Source organism: Carassius carassius, chromosome 21 (assembly GCF_963082965.1).
Source record: "Carassius carassius chromosome 21, fCarCar2.1, whole genome shotgun sequence".
Lineage (NCBI taxonomy): Eukaryota > Metazoa > Chordata > Actinopteri > Cypriniformes > Cyprinidae > Carassius > Carassius carassius.
The window spans coordinates 24,582,638-24,606,342 of NC_081775.1; the positions used below are offsets into that span (position 1 = coordinate 24,582,638).

The window sequence follows — 23,705 nt, forward strand, 5'->3', positions numbered from 1 at the left end:
TCATCCCAGCCGGAGATATGTTTCAGTACAATTGTATCGAGCCTGACATGATCCAAGTGACCTTTTGAGATTGCAGGGCTTTGTTATTGCATGCACAAGGTTAGATATGTCCTACATAGTCTCAGACGGGACACCCACAGACCACCCACAGTCCGTTCACTAACCGTCTGGTGCATATATTGTCTGAAATCACTAGCTAAAAAAACACCCCCAGTGCAGAGAGAATATCATAGCAAAATACTCTGAGAGTGTCCTGCAATACGTATTCAGCAGCACCGCAAGACCACTAATACATCCACAATATCAAACTGATAGCAAGTCCAGTAGGTTGAGAATGACTCTTATGTAGTCTGATTTTTCTTTTAAGTGAATCAAGCGCATAACCTGTGAGACTTAAATCAGTGTAATTACTGTCTTATTGTCCGTATGACAATATGTAAAAATACATCTAAAAATAAATGCATAACAATTGTTACCACATTTTATAATATAATAATAATAAACTGTGACATTTAATAGTAATATTTTATATTTTATATACATTTATTTATATTTCTTTTTTTTTTTTTAGTACTAAAATAATCATTCTTGAAATCATTAAGGAAATGGAATCATTGAGAGTAATTTGCATCGGAATTTTAAAATTATTTTTGATTCCCATGTAATTTTTAAAGCAGACTTTACAGTGACTTAGTGGGCATTTCGTCTAGTAAACTAAAGTAATGACCAGACTTTGGGTTAGTGTTGTCAAAAATTGAGGCTGTATTAACACGTTAGAGGAAGCGATGCATTTTGAATATTGTCATTGTTATACCTTCATTCTCTCTCTCTCTTGAAGCAGGTATGATGTACCTCAGCCTTTAAAAGGTTCTTGAATCTCATGCTAGGTTTATCTTTGTGGTTGCTCAATGCTTGTTTCGATCTAAGCCTGTTTCCACGGCAGCACCGGACTTGTTTCCAGGGTAGCAGCGGTTGGCTGTCAAGTGGCGAGCGGTTCCCCCCACACGCCCTTCTAGCCCCCACTGTCACATATGGAGGGGGCAGCACAGCTAGGGGCATATCCCAAAGAAATCACCACTGCTTTTTTTCTTCTCGTTTTTAACTCGTTCTTTCAAGCAAGGCAGCCATAAAGTTCAGTCGTGCATTCTTCAAAAAAACTGTTATTGCCTCTCTCTGATTCCCTGTCTTTTAAAGCACAGACATGCATCTCTTATATCTTTTCTCTCCACCTTTTTTCTGTTTTGAAGGGACGAGGCAGGAGTTGGGGAGAGCGGAGGGAGACTATGACCAATGCTGCCAAATCGAGGGCGAGCAATTTGGCAAAAGGGCTTTAAGCATGACAGATTTCTCTCTCTCTGTCTGTCTGTCTCTGTCTTTCTCTCTTGTTATTCTCCTTAATGTCAAGAGGCAGCTCGCTGTTTGCTGTTTTCTTTCTTCTTTCTTTTTTTCAAGTCACAATTTCACATGGTCTGTCATCTGTGAAAGCTCATATGTTAAAAGGACAGAAAGATGGTATTGGATTTGTCAGTTGACACCAAAGGATGCTTTTTTAGCCACAATCATAAAGCCACTTTCTGTGCATATTATATAGTTCCATATATAGATACGACAAAACGAATTTAGACACTTAAGCCTCACGTAAATTATATAAATGTAAATGCATTAAATAGAATATCAAACCTAAATTTTAAACTACTTTTAGCGTAGTTTAGTGTGTTTCCATGCATGTAAAAAATAGGTTTGAATAAAAAGAATGCAAAATTACTTTGAATTTCAATGTGAAAAAAAATATATATTTATATTAAAAAAATATTAAAGAACAGAAAACTGAAAGTTTGCCTTACAGATAAAGGTAATGATAGACAGATAGATAATCAGACAGACAGACCCTAACACTTAAGAATAGAGATGAATTCGCACTATAGTTGCTTATTAGCATGCATATTATTAACATATTGGTTTATAAGTACTTAAAAAACACATATTCTGCATTACCATATTCTACATCCCTAATATTACCAAATGCCTAAACCTCAACAACTACCTTACTAATTAATAAATAGCAAAAAAAGTGGTTAATGGTATATTAATGGCAAGAGTTGGACCTTAAAATCAAGTGTGAATGAAATTTGTATTAATTCTTGTATTTATTTCCACCTCCTGCCCAGTCAATTCAAACTTTCCCAAATTATACTCAAGAACTTAAAAGGAATTCTTCTGCACTGAATTTGGACAACCATGTCACTGATTGTTCACCTTAACAGCAAAATGTCCCCTTTCTCTTCATTTTGAGTAGTATACATAGTTTTATCTTTTAAAACCTATTAAACCTGGTTTATTTCAATGCATTATTTCAATGTTTAATTCATACATTTTAGAGTGTTCAATATTTTTTCTTTCCTCCGTTTGAATGACTTTTGCTTGACACTTCCTCCACCTCTCTCAACCTCTATTGTCATGAAATTGTCGAGAACCGAGATCTCTCCATTTCACGGCGATGAGTGTGAGCGAGAGAGGGTATTCTTGATTGTGCAAAATCGATCTCTAAACACCCCGCGCTCAGTGCTTTTATCCCTCCGGACCATCCAAGAGGCTTAAGAGGGTTCAGAATTGTATTTACATGCTGAGTTTTGCTCTCTGCTGAGTCTTTGCTCTCTCTTCAGCTCTGTCTGATACCAGTGTCATAACATGCCATTGTAATCCTCTGGAGTGACTCGCTTCTTACAGTGCGATGTGGGAACCAAAATCTCTCCGGCCCTTGATTGCTCACTTCAGCTTCCACTTACAGGCTGAGATCTGACTTAGGATCATGTATAGCAGGTTGTTGACTCGGGCAAGCACTTTCTCTTCCTTTTCTCCTCCGGTCTGACCTCTGTTATTCCCTCGACTTTGACTCAGACACGGTCCTTTCACAGTCCGGCTTTGTGGCAGCCCCGATCTGGCCCACTGCTGGCGATAAATGCGATGTAAAAGAATGAGATGGATGTATTCAAAGGGTTTCTTTCAGAGAGGCGGCGTTTGAATAGAATCAGATCTCAGATTGAAGAGCTAGTCTGATGCTTTGAGGTAAGAGAGTAACATTGAGGAGCCCTGGGGTGAAAAATGGTTTATGACCTTGTGGCTGAAGAAATTCCACAAGGAGACGAGGCACATACTGCCTGTTCTGCTTCCACCTGACCTGTACACAGGCTGGAATCCACAGGCGTAAAGCTCTATTTCTTTTAAAGCCCTGTCCTTGAAGAATAAAGTGAGCTGGGAGTGAGAGAAAGAGGGAGGTTGATGACTGTTCGGCTTCAGCACCCTGTACAGCAGCCTGCGCCCTGTATAAATTTAACACTACTGACAATTTACAGCTAGTCCGTGTCGGCTGATATGACGCACACACGGGCGAGCGTGTCATTCCACTGCTGCTGCAAACTGATGCTAATGCACTCCAGCGTGAAGGTACCGGGTGCCGTTCAGAATAACTGAATGCTTTTGGAGAACCCCTCCTGGGGTGGAGGTTGGAGGGCACAAAGGCAAGATTGGTACTAGTGTGCTATATAATTTTAATAGTAATGAATGTTTATTTTTATGTATTTTTTCAAATATTAAGATTAAAGATAGATAGATAAGCTAGATAACACACACACACACACACACATACACACACACACACACGTATATATATATATATATATATATATATATATATATATGTATTATACTGTAGAAAGTATGATGTCCATATTGTTTTTGTAAACTGTAAACATATCCAAAAAGCATCATTTTACCATAGCACCATCCTTTCCAGAAAACTATGGTAGTACAAAGGTACAACATGATAGAAGTTGTATTAAACTAGAGAAAATTTTCAATGTTGTTTTCAGACTTTCAGACCCCACTGTACATTTCTGCATAGTAATGCTATAAAATAGTAATGGCAATAATAATAGAGGGCAAGTGGTTATTGAGCAGTAGATCTGGACTTGGCGTCGTCTGACCCAACAGAAAGGACACAGCAGAAATAAATGCAGCCTGTCATGTTTGAGTCATCTATCTCAGGCCGGCGTGATGAAACTTACTCGTCTCGTCTTGAACAGAGCGAAGCTGCCATTTCTGCTGAATTTGATCTGCTCGGGTTCCAGCTCTCTTAAAGATCCCAAGTAATTGTGTTACGTCAGGGCCCTTTTCATGTCTTATCAGCTTGCATTAAAAGTGGCACATCGACCGCAGGAGAAAAGCCAAACTGCACAATCTGCATAACCTTCAAAATCCATTAGATTTTTCTCTTTTTGTCAAAGACACTTCTCTTCTTTTGACGCCATTTACATATTTATCGCACTTGATCACAATACACTCGTGTTTAATTTTTTATTTCCATGCATCAAGCAGTAACGTGGGGGACTTGTGCTCTCAGGTGAGAAATATGCTGAGGTGGTTGTCTCAACCAAGGTTGTCAACATAAAATTTCCCCCCTTGTCTCGCTCTAGTTTTCCCCTCCGCCTTTCATTCCTTTTCTAATGGAAGTGGGGAGCAGTAGAAGAGCCGAACGGGGTTGTTGACCTTTCGTATGATTTGGAGTGGTGGGATCTTCTTTGAGATGAGGGATTCCCATCGCTACCAGGCCAGAAGCACCATTAAAGGAGATATAGAGCGGGCCTGTGGAGTCCTTTTAAAAGAGTCAGCCCATTACTGGTGCTTTATGGTCTAATTGGGAGCATGTCTCGTCTATAGGAGAGAGCGCTTGTTTATGTCCCACCAGGTTCTTATAGGTAAACGGGAGAGGCGAGGTTATGAAATCGGTCAAGGTAACATTCATACATTAAGGCATCAGGATGCCTGACGGGTGTCAAAGGAAAACAGAGTATAAGAAAAGCACTGATGCAGCGAAACAGGCGGGGAAAAAAACTTAGCCGATTGCTAAAGCACATTTGTCTTGTTTCGTAAGAGTTTTTTCTGCCTTTTCTGCAGGGTTGGAGGTGGTGAATTGAACGCCTGTTGTTGATCTTTAGCACCACCTGCAGGTGAAAGGATTCCAAGTCCGACATGTGTTGTGTTTTGAGAGCAAGAGAAATGAAAAAAAAGACAGCTCACGCAGCAGTTCTCAACATAAAGATAAACGTTTGCTCTCTGCTAAGCTGCGGGCCCTCTGGAAAACGCTGATAAAAACACTGACGCAAATGAACATTAAAAATACATCTTAAAGAGTATTAATTCCGAAAAGAACCGTATGGAATGGCTGCAAGTGACTCGTAATGAATGTTTCAGGGCTGTTCGCTTTAATGGGAAGGGAGGTCTTTAGGCACGACGCAACATAAACACAAGGCTCACCCCATCTGTCCCGCACGTCTAAGTGTAGCGTTTGCCTCCAGGCTGCTTCATTGTTTTACATCCGCTGGCTTGTTTGCGGCGGGTTGGGCCCGAGGTGGGATTTATAACTGATGGAGCCGCACACCCGGTGCCTGCTGAAACGCAAGCGCTCACATTTCCAGCAAACGCCCGAGCCTTTCCACCGAGACTTCTGAATGGCAAAGCCATCCATCTCTGTGAAGGACAGAGAGGGGAGAGAGGCGGCGAGAGAAATTTTCCTGTAAAATTCGACAAATGTTTTATGATTGCAGCCCATGCCGAAGTGTTTTCAGGCCCCCAGGAAGCAGATTAGAATATATATGGGTGAACGTAGCATAGCGGCAATCAGCATTTCCTGCAGCTCAGCACAAACCCAGATGAGATCAATAAGATATTAGGCTTGTGTACATAACAATGAGCTCAACAATCACCGAAGTCATTTAGGACACAGCGAGAGAGGCCGCGATATATTATTGACCAGATATACAAGACAAGGAAGTCTCATGGGAGGGCGCTGTATGTGTGTGTATGTGTGTGTGTGTGTGTGTGTGTGTGTGCATCCATGTGGTAACAGTTGCTTTACATGACAGATAATCATCTGTTCACTGCAGTGGGGTTTTCTGCTACACCATATGCAGTGACTATGATCCAAAGAATGGAAACTACCCTTACAAAAATGTACTATGTAGGCCATCCACCAGCATTGTTACAACTATAAACAAATAGTTCTGTATAATAATACTACTGTAATACTACTGTAATATCAACATATATTTGCATATTAAATTAGTTTAAAATATTACATATGAATGTACTATGTTATATTGCATACAAATATTTGGTTTAGGGACCAGTTCTCATTATTATTAATTGTTAATAGTGAGAATAGGACCTTAAAAGTCTGACCATGATGGTAAATATTAGTAGTAGTATAATTAGTAATAATAGCATATTAAATATTATTGAAACAATATTTTTGGGCAAATCAAGATGAAGAGTGAAGAGTTTTATAATCATGTTTTGGGGTCTGTGGCATCAAAAAGTTTGAAAACCCTAAAGTGGTGTGCAGAGATATTATGTAATACTGTATCTACCTGGAACACTTTATTGAACAGTCAGAATTCAGGACTGGAACAATCTAGCGTTTCTTTTTATGATGAAAGCGGTGGTAAATTTACCACATTTTTATTGTAGTAGCAATAACTGTACTTTTGCAGAAGCTGTTGTTACCACAGTATATTTTTATAAATCCAATCCCTCTTACTACTAGTAAAAGCCAGCTTTGAGACGACAGGCTTCCTTGAACTGCTTTAAGAGCCAAACTGCCACAATGATCTCAGGTACAGTTCTAATCATTTCCCTTCAGCCTTCGCAATCCTTTACAGACTTAAAGACGGCCCCACAGGAGCCCAAGTCACCATAGACATAATGTATTAGGCCATGCTCGTCTTTACAGCTAGTGATGGATGGATATAATATTCAAGGAGCCTGCTGAATAATGCATTTGGATATTTTAATGTTTCATTCGTGGTCAAGTCTGGAAGTGAGGAGGATATCTTTGAGGATTGACCTGTGTTCTGCTATTCCTCAGACTGCTGAGGCATCAGCACACATGTGCGCTTGTGCCTAATTAATTCTGATATTCCTCTGACTCAAACACACAGGGAAGACAGTGCATGTTCATTTTTCCTCTTGATGCATTACTTCTGCATTGAATATAATCAACCATATTAGTTCAAAGACCAATTTAGCATTTTTGTCATCAGTGTATGTCTTTTAAAAACTCTATGTATTTTATCTATGTGCCTGCTAATAGAAAGTGATAACAGTGGCCTTATATACTGCAAGTGTGTGTGTGTGTATGCTTGTGCTTTTATCTCCCTACAGGTGTAAATTCTTGGTCTTTATGTGATTTTCTTGCTAGAAAAAGTTCTTTCTGGCTTACCTGTTTGGACAACCCACGGCACAAACCGATAAGAGGAAACCGTGAAGGCCGAACCAATTCCCCATCGTGCACATTCCTGTAGCATCCAGCCTTAAGGAACGGAGTGCTCTGAGACTAAAATGTGCTCGCTTCTCTGCCTGGAAGCGCATCAGACTTTTAAAGAGAAGCTTTTGTTGGCAGTCCTTTCGCATTCGTCCAGCCTTTCTTTTCATTAACTTGAATGGTATTCCCATTCCATTCCCAACTGGCATCGCTCACAGAGAGGGACTGATCTGATTTACGCAGCATTAAATTCCTCTCCGTATCATTTGGAGATTGTAAAAGAGGAGAAGAGGACGTAATATCTGGAAACAGATCTAGGAGTTATTATTGCACCCATGATGAAGTACCTAACATAGAATTCATTTAAAAACACAGTAATCTTAAAATCCTATCTACCAAAAACTAAGAAAGGGCTATAACCTTTAAAAGGTTCATTGAAATGAATGTTTCAATTCAAATTGATAAGGGGCAAAAAATTAGCTTTTTAAATATTCCCTAAAGCCTGCTTATAAGGTTTTTCATGTTTTTGTAAACCAAAACAGTTAGGATTAAACAGGCTATTTGCTATTACTTTCTATATATAAATGACCTCTATTATGATTGGCCAGCTACAAACCGGTAGATTTCTTGCTGTCTTTAATAACTTTTAATGGCTGTTTCTGAATGACCCATTTTTGCAGCTTAATTGTCATATTGTCAATTGTCATATCTCATATTGTCTTAAATAATTGTGAATTAGTGGTACATGCTAAGGAAAGCATCTGTAGTACTGAGCAACAAATTCATCCCGCAGTGTTTTTATATGCTTCAAATGAAGAAGCTTATAGAAAAGAGGAGTGACATTCATTTTCTAAGCAATCCAACAAAACTGAATATATATATATATATATATATATATATATATATATATATATATATATATATATATATATATATATATATATAATCAAATAAACGTACATTGAGAGGTCTAGAACATTAGACCTCATCATAGAGACTTCAGGGTGGGCGCTTTTATTCATTTAATATTAAACTTGTTAAAGCCTTAATTGAAAAGATGTAGGTGCTTGAGGATCAATATACATACGCCAGCTACAAGATGTTTTTCTCCTGCTCCTTGCGATCAGTAGCTCATTGTGTTTTGTCCTCCTGTGGAGTCTTCATTAGCTCTGACATTTCCTATCACTCCTGTCCTGTCATACTAGGTTTCCTGCTGCATGTTTGAGGTCTGAAACTCCAGGGTTCAGACATATGGCTCCTGACCACACATACACTGTCCTGCCGAGACCCCTACCTGCTGAGACTAACCTTTCTGCATTTGTGTGTGTGTGTGTGTGTGTGTTTAAGCCTGCCTGAACCCAGAGCGAGAAAAGAGGGTGGTGTTTCTCACAGCCCGGGTTCACCCTGGAGAATCACCTGCTTCCTTCATCTGTCACGGTAAGACCTTGTCTCGTCTCGACACTCGAACATACACAGCACGATGATGTCCTGAGATTCTGTAATGTGCTGAAATACAAAACACTGACCAACGATGGCCTCAGTGGGCCTTTGCAGGTCATCAGAATGTTTTTCTTTTTGTACTTTAAGTTCAGTGCTTGGCTCCGCTGTGAGCGAAGGTCAACGGATGAACAGAAAAACAGTAGGTCAGGGAGTGTATGGAAGATTACAGGAAGTGTCAGCTCACCTTCTCTGCATCACTCCTAAATCTGTTTAAAGCCGGCGATGCAAAGACTTTACCTGTCACGGAGCACAACACTTGCTGACACAACAGTCTGACAAAATGCCCAGATTTCAAAGGCAATACCATCAATAACATCAATTCTATAGAAAAAGTCTTGTTTCACTCTGCCTTATAATACAGAGACATAGCTTTCCTGAAAGTGTCCTTGACAAATAATGATACAATGCAGTCTTTTCACAGGTGGATTATGTTAGAGGTTTCCAAAGCTTAATGTAAAATCATTAATGGCTATCTATGTTACCCTAAAATGTTGGTCTTCTATCTACAGGGAGTATGATGCGGTATTTTTTCACATAATTTTTTTCATGTCATGTCTAAAATGAAAAATATATTAACAATGTGCCATGCACAGGCGATTTTAGGGCCCTTGAGCTGAAAAAGTTTTTAAGACCCCTGTCTTAAAGTATTTCTGGGAAGTGCTGTGGGTTAGCATTAGATGTGGGCCCTTGGCAACCATGGTGACATTGAGGATCACTCACATTTTCTAAAATGTTAAAATGAAAATTAATTGTTTTTTTTCATTTACCAATATTTTATTGTATTGTTTGTAGATGTATATTGTATAATTGTGTATATATCTCCATGACTTCCACCTTCTGTCATCCTGCATTATAATTTGCAACAGAAAACAAAACAGTCAGTCTATACCTTCTGTGTGCATCCGTATAATTTATGACTGTGGTTCATCTCAGCCCAAATCTTCATGCAGCTAATTATTGAGTTCGGCCTTGTTGTAATTCTGAAAAAGGGCTTTTACAATTAACTGAAGTTCGGTCAGTACGAAGCTTCAAAGTCACCTGCCCTGCCACCTTAATAACACACACACATGCAGATATGCATGAATAAATATAGGAACTTCAAGCAATTAGATAGCATAGCAGTGTGGCCTGCCTCTGTGCCACATTGACTCAATTAGAGAGCTTGTTATGCCTCCATTAGCACTAATGAGCAGGACAGAGTGGGTGAGAGGTTGAGGAAGATGGGGGAATGAGATGGGGTCTGCCCTCTCTCACACACACACTCCTGCTCTCTCTTTCTATGCTTCTTGTTTACCTGTCAATTATTCGCTCTCAGTACAGGGCAAATGGAAGGACAACTGGTGACCGCCACTATCGACATGCCTCACTCCCTTCCATTCTCTCCGTCTGGCCTCTGTCTGTGTCTCTTTCTCATTTTGTTGCTGTAATTAGTATGATCTTTGTTTCTCAAATCTCTCTCTTTCATCTTGTTGTCTGGTCTATTTCATTCGTATTGACTGGAGATGTGTGACTCTGATATCCTTCGCTGATGTTTTAATGCCATTTGCTGTCCAATTAATGTCTTTTTAAACTCAATTTGATATGATGAACTTCTTTTGCGTGTTGTGCATTATACTTTATTGCGTGTATTCGTCTTTCCTGCAGGTGTCATCGACTTTCTGGTCAGCCAGCATCCCATCGCTCAGGTCCTGCGTGATCATGTGACCTTTAAGATCGTTCCCATGCTCAACCCTGACGGCGTGTACCTGGGAAACTACAGGTCAGCTGAAATGAACAATCACACACATAATATAAAATTTTTAACTGTATTATATTTACTTTTTTTTTATTGCAACAGGCATATATTAGTTTCCAGTTTCACATAGTAATTTGAATATAATTTATATTTTATGTATATTATTAGATATATAAATGTTATTTATTTATTGCATTTTATTTAATGTCATCATTGAAATTATATGAGTCAGTAAGATTTCATCAATTTTATTATTTTTATCTACTTTTATTCAGCAAGGATGCAATTCAAAGGTGTCAGTAAAGACCTTGTTACAAAAAAAAACTTACAAAAAAACCTTTAAATAAATGCTGTTATTTTTAAACTTCGTATTTATCAAAGAAAATATAAAGCAGCACAGGTGTTTTTAACAATAATGATAATAATAAAAAATGTATCCTAATCATCAGATCAGCATATTAGAAGGATTGTGATGCTGAAGTAATAACATGCTGACATTGACATGCTAATTACATGTTAAAACATATTTAAAAAGGAAGCATTTATTTAAACTTACAATACTATTTCACAATATTCCTGTTCCTACTGAATTTGATATCAAATAAATGCAGCCTTGTTGAGTATAAGAAATTTATTTCCAAAACACAAAAATCTTACAGAATATAAACTTTAGAATATTTAATAAGATTTTTGTTAATGTTAATTATTATTATTATTATTATTATTATTATTATGTCATCATACTCAAAGCCCCTTATCTGTCAGTATTTTATGACACATTTTACACAAGTGAAGTGAAAGTCTACAAAAGTGAATTGTAATACAACTGTGTCTGTGTGTGTGTATGTGCGTGTGTGTGTGTGTGTGTGTGTGTGTGTGTGTGTGTGTGTGTGTGTGCGTGCGTGCGTGTGCAGTGGCCTCTCTACACTAGGGCTGCAGTTGGTCATGCATGGCAGGTGTTATCTTCTCTCCTAATCCTGTTATTGGCTTTTATATAATGGTGGTGATCATTCTGAATACATCAGAGGTGCGCTGTGTTTTCCCATAGGCCCGCAGAAACTGTGTCAGTGGCTGCCACCTTGTGACAGCTCTCATGAACTGCAGAGCTGCAGAGGCGGATCAATGGTTCAATGGTGGTGACAGAGCTGACATATGACATACGCCACCACTGACCCTTAAAGGTGCCCTCGACAGCAACTTTAACTGAGGCTGCCTCAACGAGAGCCATTGAGGTCCATAATTAGAGATCAGATCCATCTCTCTCTCTCCCTCTGTGCTGAATCAGTAGTTTTTTGGTCGAGAGAGAGAGAAAGCAGATGCAGGAGGGGACATGGGATCAATCCTTGCTGACTGGGGATTAGTGTTGTTCTGAGAGCTGCAGCATTGACTACAGGTTCAGCTCAAAGTCAGAGTCACAGAGTCTCAGCTGGACGGCAGCAGGGACTTAGGCATCTGTCCATTCCCCACATCAGTCCACTGCCTCAGGGAAAGGAAAATAACAAACAGAGACCTGTACATGTCCAATGGTGTGGAAGAAGAAAATTCTTAATATTGCCCAAAACACCAGGCACCACTTTCTGTCTGTAAATGTAGAGCTGTGTGGTTGTCTTTAGTGTGTCACAATTGCTTTTAAAGGAATTGTTCACCCAAAAATGAAAATCTGCTGAAACTGTACTCATCCTTAGGCCACCAACGATGTGGATGAGTTAGTTTGTTCATCAGATTTGGAGAAATTTAGTATTGCATCACTTGCTCACCATTGGATCCTCTGCAGTGAATGGTTGCTGTCAGAATTAGAGTTCAAACAGCCAATAAAAACATCACAATAATGGATTGTGGATTTGCATTTTGTCCAGAAGTAGTAGTTTAAGGTTAAAATTCCTGATGTATTTTTTTTTCTTACAAACACGTACAGTAGCTTTTTATTTCATAAGATGTTAACTGTTTAACTGGACTTGTGAGGATTTCTTGTGGAATATTGCGATGCTTTAATCAGCTGTTTGAACTCCCATTCACTGTAGATGATCCTTTTGGTAAGAAAATTACTTAATTTTTCCAAATCTGTTCCAATTGCACGAACAAGATCTTCCTTTAAATTATGTTCATTGAAGTATCACATATACATTATTATAGTATAGCCACAATTAAACTCTGTAAACTTTTAAATCTAAATTAAAATGAGTAATATGTAATTTAAGTATGTGAGTCCACCAGAAACTCTAATGAATGTAAATGTTTGAATGTTTTGATGTTTATGACAGATGCCACAGAGTTAATACTCACAGCGATTTGATGTCTTTCATCTCTTATTGGCATAATGTTGAATGTGTCACAACTTTTCGATGCGTACACCTCTCCGCTGTCAAACCCACAATGACCTGCCTGTCCCTGTTGTTCATCTCTCTTGCATGCTCCACACAAGTGGATATGTACTGTGTGTGATTTTTCTGCAGTTCTGACCACAGAATGTGTGTGGATTTCACTTTGAGCTTATCTGTGATGTTCAAACCCAATAGTAAATGACATGAAAGATTGTGGTCTCACAGCCCTGCCCACATGGAATCTCACTGTTCCAAAGTTTTCTCATAGTTACCTATTAAACTTCATTTTGCACAGTATTTTGCTTTCTGTAAGGTCTGCCAAGTTGTGGGAGTCATGGCCTAAGGTTGTGGGTTTGAATTCGGGCCGGCAATGTAAATGTTTGAACCGAACCCCCAACTGCTCACCGGGCGCCGCAGCATAAATGGCTGCCCACTGCTCTGGGTGTGTGTTCACGATTTGTGTGTGTTCACTGCTGTGTGTGTGCACTTTGGATGGGATAAGTGCAGAGCACGAATTCTGAGTATGGGTCACCATACTTGGCTGTATGTCACTTAACTTTACACTTTCAAAAAAAAAGTTGAAGGTATTGGTGTTTTGTCATTGTTTTACTGAGTTGAACGGTTGATTTGTTTGCATTTATTTTAGGTGTTCTCTAATGGGCTTTGATCTGAACCGTCATTGGCAGGACCCTTCCCCTTGGGCCCATCCCACTCTACATGCCGTCAAACAACTCATTGTCCAAATGAACCAAGACCCAGTGAGTATCCACATAGTAAAGCAGCAACTTATTGGTGGAGAAATAAAAAAAAAAAAAAAAATATATATATATATATATATATATATATATATATATATATATATATAAATATATATTCCATTGAAATTTCATTTGGCTCTTCTAACATACTGTCCTCCCCCAAAACCATGGCTTTGAGCCAGTGTTGGGCTCTATGCTTAAATAAACAATTCAGTGTTTTAATTCACCAATGAAATATAGTGTATTCTATTTTGGGGAAAAAACAGCCTTGGTGCACTTCTAATTGTCTCAATACAGTACATTAAACTGGATTAAGAGAAAGTATTTTATCATTGAGATTTAATAAAAAACACTTACACACTGTCTTTGAAACACAAGGTTGTGTATAGTATGTATTACAACCTGGCTCAGCATATAGGAACCAATGTACTATTCAATGCAGCTACAACTCAGCATTTTTCTCAATGAGTGTATCTTTGTGAGTGTTTGCACTCCCTCTGCTCAGGTGAGTCACCTATACACACTCTCGCTTGTCTTGTCTTCTGTTTGAGAAAGCGCCGCCTCAACTTCCTTTATGTTAATTCTAGCAGAAGAGTGAGGTGGTTTGATTAGTGAAGGTCAGATGCTGTCCTGGGAATTGTCTGCCCTTTCCTGCTCTTTCACATCCTGATAAGACCGGCAGGCACACTCAGGAGAGGAGGGCAGTGCCACGCGGCTTAACCTTTCCCCCAGGCCTGACACACTGATCAATGTGTTGCTTCACGGCAGAGTGATCTGCTCATGTCCCCTCACATCCTAACAAACACACACATGTATGCTTCATTGCATCATGAGATTAGATGTGAGGAACGTTCCATAGTAACGCAATCGCGCACTTTCCATGAGTCTTAAATGGATCCAAACAAGCAGCTTTACAGCTCTTATTTGATTGCTCCATTTGATTGAGCACCTGAGTCACCTTAACACAAAACCATTGGTTTAATCGACCAATAGTAGACATAAAGTGTGTTCGGGAAGTCTGTCTGAAAATGGTTCAACAGGATAAAGTCTGTCATTGCATAAAAAACTGCAATTATGCTCACCAATACTAAATTTATTTTATAAATAATAGTAATATTATTACAATATGTCATGTCATTCCAAACCCGTAAGACATCCGTTCATCTTCGGGACACAAATTAAGATATTTTTGATGAAATCTGAGAGCTCTCTGACCCTCCATAGAGAGCAAGGATATTACCAAGATCAACGCACAGAAACATAGCAAGGACATAGACAAAATAGTCCATGTTACATCAGAGGTTTAACTGTAATTTTATGAAGCACAAAGGACTATTTTACCGATGTCCTTGCTACAGTAGGTTTCTGTGCGTTGATCTTGGTAATATCCTTGCTGTCTATTGAGGGTCAGAGAGCTCTCAGATTTCATCAAAAATAGCTACATTTGTGTCCCGAAGATGAACGAAGGTCTTACAGGTTTGGAGCAACAAGAGGGTGAGTAATTAAAGGAGCTATGTGGAGGTTTTTACTTAAAAAAAATCTTTAAGATAGAGTTTTCATTTGTACATGTATGAGCCAACCATGATGTAAAAAAAAGAATGACATCTCGACTGTCCACCACGGTTGCCTCTATCAGCCTGTAGGCTCAATTGTGTGTGGAGGAGTCGGGCCCGAATTGGCACGAAAATTCACAAAATGTGACGTCATGCGCGTTCTGGTCTACTTGGGCTTACAACCGTACGGCACGCCAGCCATTATAGTAAGCAGCGGCAATAGTGTTTTCAAATGGACTCTGCGGATGGAAAGAAGCGACCAGCCTCCAGCACAATTCAGACACCCACGGACACTCCTCGTAAGTAAAAAAAAAAAAAAAAAGAGCGTGCGCACTGAGAACAAGCATGAGACTGGCTGCAGTTAATCTAACGGCCACTGGTGTCAGTAACGGTTAGAAATTTCAGAACCTACGCAATGCTCCTTTAATGACAGAATTTTTATTTTTGGAAAAACTAACCCTTTAATGCCCTTTTGTTGAGTAGAATATTTTATTTTAGAAAGAAAAGACAGAGGCAGCTAGTTTAGACAGATGGGTAAGCCGCTGGTTTTATGAGGAAAGAGTGTATGTAAGCAGGAGAGATGGACTCAGGGGAGAGGTAAACATTTCTTAGCTCTTTCTGGATCCCTCACTTTGTGTCCTTGTTTCATTCCCTTCTGTCCTTTTAAATAGATTTAGTGGGGTTTTTGGGAAATCATAGTGCCCTTTTCTCTTTTTTGTGTCATTGTTGCTAATGACAAGCTCACAATACATTTGAGTAGTTGCCAGTTTAAGCACATGAAGTCAGAAGTTCACCTATCACTTAGAGGGGTCACCAAGGGAACATAACCAGGAAAATGACATTTCCCTTGTATGTAATTAGTCATTAAGCTAATGCTTTTATCCAAAGCGACTTGCAGTACACTTATTACAGAAACAATCCACCTGGAGTTTAGTTGCTCAAGGCAGTGTACCACAAATCCTGACAGCCCTGTGCGACTTCAAGTAGGGGTGTCACACGAGCATTGAAATTAACACAATGTTGATATTTTGGCCTACAATAATGCTTTTGGCTTGCTGCGTAGGAGTGTAGATTTAAATGTTGAACCAAAGAGTTAATGCAGAATGAGAATGTTCTAAAATGGATCTGCTTCTCAAATCTGTCTTTTTTTATAAAAATGTTCTTTGAGTATAACTCTGTATAACTCTCGTTATCTTATCACATATTTGGACTACAACTCAAGTAAAATATAAAATTTGTCATGGGGCATCAATTTTATTGGTTCATATGGCTTTTGTATTCATTCTGATGTCTGGTATGCTTGCTTTTAAGATTCATCCCGCTAAGTTATAATCTTGGGAAATCAAGAGAAATCCCCAACTTGCTGAAGGAGAAGTATGCTATTGTGAGTTGAGCATATATGAGCTGCTAATGTCTGTGAAGCCGTTTCGATTTGGATGAAGTTTTAGATTACTTGTGCATTTGTTGTTGTTGTTGATCACAATATGGCATGGAGGGTTCTTGACTGATAAATACATCTCAGTATGCACAACAGAGGAGGAGAGATCAGGATGGGGATACACTTCCCTCCTCAACATCACACTGAGCATCTCACAGCTATACTGACAATTACATACAAATGCAAACAAGTGCACTCACACATACACAAATGCAAGCACAGACACATACAAATACGCTTGCCATGCGAGATCTCAAGCCAGACTGGCATTGGCTGTGTTCTCTATGGTTAATCACATTAGAGACAGCACAGATCAAAGCTATTGGATGCCAATCTCTGTGCCAGCCCACTGACAGGGGGCAGTGCCCCCACTGCCCACTGGCACATTCCACCAAGATGGTACACTTTGGTCCATTATTTTCTAAAGCATTAGAGGCTTAACTGCCAATTTCAAACTATTAGATATGTTTAACAGACAGTTAAATTATCAAATAAAACAGAATAGAATAAAAAGCAATTAGTTTATACATTTGTAATTAGTTTGATTTTGTTTGTTTGTCAGATATCCTGTGATGGCAAAGCTGTATTTTAAGTTTCCAGTCTTCAGGATCACCTGATCCTTCAGAAATCATTCTAATATGCTGATATGGTGCTCAAGAAATATTTCTAAAAGTGTTGTAAATAGTAGTGCTGCCAAATTGTTTTGTGGAAACTACAATACCTTTTCAGGATTCTTTGACTGAACATAAAAAAAAACATCATAAATAGATCAATAGAAAAATGGAAAATAGAGATTTTTACCAGTCTTTACTTCTGAACTTAATGCATTGTATAACTGTATGGATTTCTTAATTTCTTAAATATTAATTTGTATACAAATATAACATATGTTAGCATGTACTGTATATATGTGTTTTGTATACATACACATACAAAGTAATATTCATTAATGTTGTGTGCATCCTTGAATCTGATATTTCACCATTATCAGCATACTGTAGTTAATTTTAAATTTTAGGTTTATTTATTTTTAGTATTTTATTGGTCAATTTATTGTTTTAATGCAATAGCAAAAACACACAAATTTGGTTACCTGTATTTTCATATGGCTAGCAGGGTTGAAAAAATAATATTCTGAAGGTTAAACACCACCTTATTTATTTATTTATTTATTTATTTATTTAGAAAAATGCATGTTTCCACACAGACACGCTCTCATATTCAACTGCACACAAACTGTAGCATGGATATTAATTAGTCTGCGAGGCTGCCACTGGTTCAACAGCAGGCAGAGTTCAGTGCCAACTCAACACACCAGGTCTCCGTTCCCAGTATGCTAACAAAGACCATGCTAGGCTAACGCATGCTAATTTACAACACTCACCTTTTAAATTGTACAAACCTTTCTTGGTTAACACGCTAGCTTGCATACCTTTCTGAGCCAAATATGTTTAAACCTGTGCTAGCAGAAAGAGCACTTTACACCAATTACACAGCACTGCTCAAATTATACCAGTTACTAATATAAAGTTTATTGCATTTCTACAACTGATATTGGCAATGACTTTGTATTTGCTTTGAGGATACAGCTATTTTGGTCCTAATTATTCAGTTTATTAATGCCAAGTGTTTTCATTGCCTTTTTTCAGTGGTGTCATTGAAGTTGTTTTTGTTTGTGCCAGAAACAAGCCCATATTTAGGTACATTTTGAAGACATCATTGATGGGATTTTGTGTTCAATCCATCTCTTTGAGCACTAAAGTCACCTGAGTGGTTTTTAAAACGAAACAATTCGCCATATTACACTCTCGAGTGAGCAGGTGAAAAAAATGACTCAAAGTTAGTGATGCAGGTGTATATAATCTGTCCATGAGCACCAAGTATTTGTTTAGGAAAAAATGAAAGAGAGAGAGAGAAAGAAAGACAGAGAGAGGGAAAGAATAAGAAAACAAATGGACCTATCGCCCACGTATAAAACGCTGCTTTTCCAGACCATTTATCATGGAGAGAGAGGGATTCTTTTTGATTGGCTGATTACCTCGATCATTCATCATGCCCCAGATATCCCCACCAATCTGACAACAGCATTTTGGATAATTTGTTAAAGATGACAAAAGGGCCGGTATTGCCATGGTTCATTTCTGACCTTTTTAATATTAGAAAATTAATTTTCCGTCTGAAACAAATGTATTAGATCCTGTCAAACTGGCCAGATGAATATTGCACCTTGAAACACCCCCCCCCCCCCCCACCCCCACCCCACACACACACACACACACACACACACACACCTACTGTGTGGTTGCTGCTCTTTTGTGTGTGTGTGTGTGTGTGTGTCTATGAGCTGTTGTGTGTGATTCTGAAAGTGGCAGAAAGCAGTCTTGAGAGAGAATGAAAGAGAGAGTTGAGACGTCCTCTCTAGTGTCAGGTGCATCTTTCTAAGCGATCACCGAGATTTACGGGCAATTTACGTCCATCATCACTTCCTGTCCTCCGTCCTTCCATCATCTCACATTCAGTGAATCTCTGAAATAAGTGGACTTGTCTTTTTCTCTCTTTCTTTCTCTGTTCCTCTCATGTTTTTAAGCGTATTATTTATAATAGAAGTCAGAAGCACAGATGAGCTTCTGATGTTTGGTTAGAAATAGTATGGACTTTGGATTTTAATCTTAAGCTTTTTATTTGACTGTTTGACGCATATGAATGTCAACACAACATTCTGAAATATTTATTATTTTAGCTATTTTACCCAGCTCAAATTTTAAGCCACATCTGTGTTGGAGATGCTGTGTATACCGTCTGTAATGAAGGAAGGAGGACGGAAACTGTTGCACTATGGAGCGCTGCCATTTTCCACCCTGGCACACATCTTAAAAGCAAGAAATAATCTGAACTCTGTCTGATGAGCTGTCTTTTCAAAGATCACGCACACAGACGCCTTCCATCTTTCCTTCTCTGCTTTTGCTTTGCATGTATTTATGTGTTTTGACCTCAATCAGAATGGTTTCCACATCACAACTGTATTTCAAGTCCTGCATTATCAAAATCTCTTTCTTTTCCCCTCGTCTGCGGAGGATGGACAAACTTCTGAGCGAGCAGAATCTGTTACGTCCTTTTTTCTTTATAGGTATTGCTGATGCCAAGTGCTTTGTGGTTAAATGCATCAGCTTCTAATCCTGCTTAAATCAGCACCATTTCTTAATTCATACAGATAAGCAGAGCATTTATGGGCCTTAACAGCCCAGACTAATTACAATTCCTTAGATAAGTGCTCGTCCGACTAAATTCTTTTGACCTTCCATTTCTACTCAAAGGAACAGATAGACGTTTGCGTGCTATCCTCACATGCAAAAAGTGTAATGGGCATTAACTTCCTTTTTTTTATATGTATTTGAATATTCAACACGTCAACACTCAAATTATGCTCTATTTTCATATTCCTAATTTCTTAATTGCCCTTAATTGCTTAATTACAAATTCAAATGAACAAATCTGGAGGTCAGAGACGCATGCTAATTGAACAATCAATCAGCGTTAAACTAGCGGAGTATCGTCCACCTTTGATTGACAGCACATTAAGAGTGTGTGATTGGCTGTCTGTTTGTTGACATTGAGGGTTGTAGATGGTGACTGTACTTTTCTGTCATGAACCTCCTTGATATTGCATAAGGAAAATCAAGTAATAATTTCGAGACTGATGTCATTTTCACCTTGAAAAGGATATTTTTATACCAAAGAAACAGGTCATTCTTACTATGATAAATGGAAATTAAATTTATTTTATTATAATATCAGCATTACAACAGATCGGTCCTTCTTACTATAATATAATACTCTTTTATAATTCTCTTTAAATTAGTTTTATATTATAATAATAGGGATAATACTCACTTCACAGTTTTTGAAAATGGAATTCATATTTATTTTATTTTCCTAACAGTATTAGAATTACACAATCATTGTGTATACAATGATTATATTTAGGCTATTTATTTATTTAGTGTATAATGTTTTATAATATTATTTAAATATTATTTCATTATTTAAATAGTAGCTGCTATTTTGTCACATCCCCAATTTCTATACACTTCTAAACAGAAATAAATGGCAAAGTTATTTCAGTATTATTTATATACCATTATAGCAGTAATTCATATTTTGAACTTTTGAGCTTTTATTTTTACGTTAAAAATATGTAAAAGATGATTCACCCAAAAAATGTTTATTGTTTATTCACCCTAAAGTACTTTCCCTTTTAGCGTATGTTTAAAATCTTAGTTTACATTTTTCTTTTTTATGTTTATGTATTTGCTATATATATATTTTATTTAAGTTTTAACTAGTTTAATTTTAATGTTATTTAACTAGTTTTAATAACAAGATTTATCAACCGAAATTTCCATACACTTCATATTTTGATTCTGTACAAAGTTCTAATATTATTTTAATAAATCCATTTATTTGTATTTACATTTTTTCCATGTCCTCAAATTCATTTTCATCTTAGTCTTTTATAAAATCTATTTAACAAACAACTTTTTAAGGTACTATATAAAAGGAATGACCCAGGTATGAAAGTCTTCCTTTTTTGCTTTTCACTTTTCTTTTCTTTGTCTTCCAAGAGCTCAGCACCATGACAGGAGGCGCCTGGTCCCAGATCAGTGTTGAAAGGTTACTTCTAACCCGGAGGTAGAGAACAGCTCTTGCAGAGCGAAGCAGCGGACATTTCATTTCCACTCTTAATTATGTTGTTAACGGTGCAAAATGAGCCAACGGTCCTTGCTGAAGGAACACAGCACTTCACGCATACATTGCCATTACACAGCATGTGATCTTAAGCATCTCTTTGAGCAAGAGAAAAGGTCATAATGTGTGTGTGTGTGTGTGTGTGTGTGTGTGTGTGTGTGTGTGTGTGTGTGTGTGTGTGTGTGTGTGTGTGTGTGTGTGTGTGTGTGTGTGTGTGTGTGTGTGTGTGTGTGTGTGTGTGTGTGTGTGTGTGTGTGTGTGTGTGTGTGTGTGTGTGTGTGTGTGTGTGTGTGTGTGTGTGTGTGTGTGTGTGTGTGTGTGTGTGTGTGTGTGTGTGAGAGAGAGAGAGAGAACGTGTATACATGTGAGCAAAGTCAGCAGCCCCACCCCAACTTTGTAATGCACGGTGAGTATGTGGGCGATTAGACCGTTACCCGCCTCTACTCCACACTGGGAACCCCTTGAAGGAGCTGATGGAGCTACCTTAACCGTGACCAGTGCCTCTCTCTCTCTCGGTTTCCCTCCTCCACTTTTTTTTTTTTTTTTGTCTGTGTGTTGTTCTCCCTCTTCCTTGCGGGCTCCATCTATCAGACTGGCATGCGTGCAGCCGCCCCGCTCTCAGCCACCATATTTCACCGCCTGCCATCAGAGGCCTGACAGCCCTGCGCTCACTAGGAAATTGCTTTGGCTGTGAGCAGAATTTCAAGCACCGGGTGCTACCCGATCTCTCCCCCCACTCGCATCTCTCTCTCTCTCTTTCTCTCTCTCTAGGTCTTTGACTCCTGATGTTTCTCTTTCTCTCTCGCCCTCTCTTCCTTACTTCTGCTTTACCTCCCTCTCCCGACGACCCGCGGGATTCGAGGTGCGCTTTGGAATGCGTAATGAAGAAAGAAATGCCTCGGCTTAGATGGAGAGAGCGCGGGAGGGGGTCAAAGGGTAGAGGAGTGGGCCCTATTATGCCTGCATCAGATGCTTGCAATGTACACAACGGATGGAGAGAGATAGGCAGCCTCGAACAAAATGGCCATTACTTTGTCGCCGTATAGATACGTGGAGCAGGATGCTCCTTTTGATGCCTTGTCACCGAAGCGCCGTGACTCACTCTTTCTCTCTCACCCACTCACAATAACACACACACGCAGACGAGGCGCATCAAACGGCAGCCGTTCGTGTGGCGACACCTCGTTCTGCTCGACAGCGTGATCCTCTCTCCACACAAAACCACACACAAGTGTCTCTCTCATCATCTTGCCAAGTGCAAGCTTAATGATGTGGCAGCCATGATGGAGCGGCAGTTTCCTGCACTGCAGTGCTGTCAGACTGTAACTGAGACAACACAGAGCCAAAATGGTGTGTGGGAGGCTTGAGAGGGGGCGTATCTGAAGGATGGGCCACTGTTTGAACACTTTAAAAGCTTTTTTGAGGATGTAAACACTTTTCACGTCCTTTTCTACTGCTTTCGCAGAAATATATACATGTTTTCGGTCTTCTTTGTTGAGATGTTTCTTTCTGGTGACACTTTGCCATTTGTTTCTGGATTGAATTTCTGCTCTGTGAGTTTTTTTGCTGACAAATATTATTGTATGTGCTTCCCGGTCCGTATTAATCATTTATTCTGCATTAAACGCCTGAAATCCGTCCGCGGTTGAGGTAGTGAGGCTTGCCTGCTTCTCTTGCTGACTCAGGAACATGAATTAATCCCTCTAAACTATGGCAGTTGTGACAGCTGTTCTATAAAACACCCAGGAGTGTTGTTGCTCTTTCACAGGGCCGTGATGAATAATGCTGTGCTTATTTTTGCACTCGGAGCATCGGTGATGTGAAACCACAGCATAGTTTGATAGTTTAATATTTAAGATGTTTGCTTGCTCTGTTTTTCTGTGGACAGTCAGTCACTTGCTGTTTGTGTTAACTGGAATAAATGAACATTTTGTCAGCAACTACTCAACCTCATGTCATTCCAATCTTGTATGGAACCAGCCGCATTTATTTGGTCAAAAATACAGTAAAAGTGTTTTTTTTTTTTTTATAACATTTTCTTATTGTAATATTTTTTTAAAATACCATCATTACTCTTTTTTGAAACATTTTTAAAGATTCTTTGATTTATTTTAAAGTAAAAAAAACACTTTTGTAACATGTATTTATTGTCTTTTTTTGATCAGTAAAATGCATCCTTTCTTTTAAAAAAATAATAATTTCTTCCTGACTACAAACATTTGAGCTGATATATATATTATGTATATGAATAGTATGAATATGAATGTACACTTGAACAATCCTTTTGAAAATATTTGTTTTCTCTTGTTGATAACGGTGAGTTATTTGAAATACTG

The 23,705-nt window shown here is 38.6% G+C and overlaps 1 protein-coding gene across 1 annotated transcript in view; it reads left to right on the forward strand.

Moving 5' to 3' along the window:
- The window catches only part of agbl4 (AGBL carboxypeptidase 4), a 348,143-nt gene that overhangs the window by 301,903 nt on the left and 22,535 nt on the right, over positions 1-23,705 (forward strand). The window contains exons 7-9 of the mRNA XM_059503964.1: positions 8,666-8,755; positions 10,463-10,577; positions 13,521-13,632. Coding sequence (XP_059359947.1) covers positions 8,666-8,755; positions 10,463-10,577; positions 13,521-13,632 — 317 coding nt within the window. The remainder of the gene's footprint in view (positions 1-8,665; positions 8,756-10,462; positions 10,578-13,520; positions 13,633-23,705) is intronic.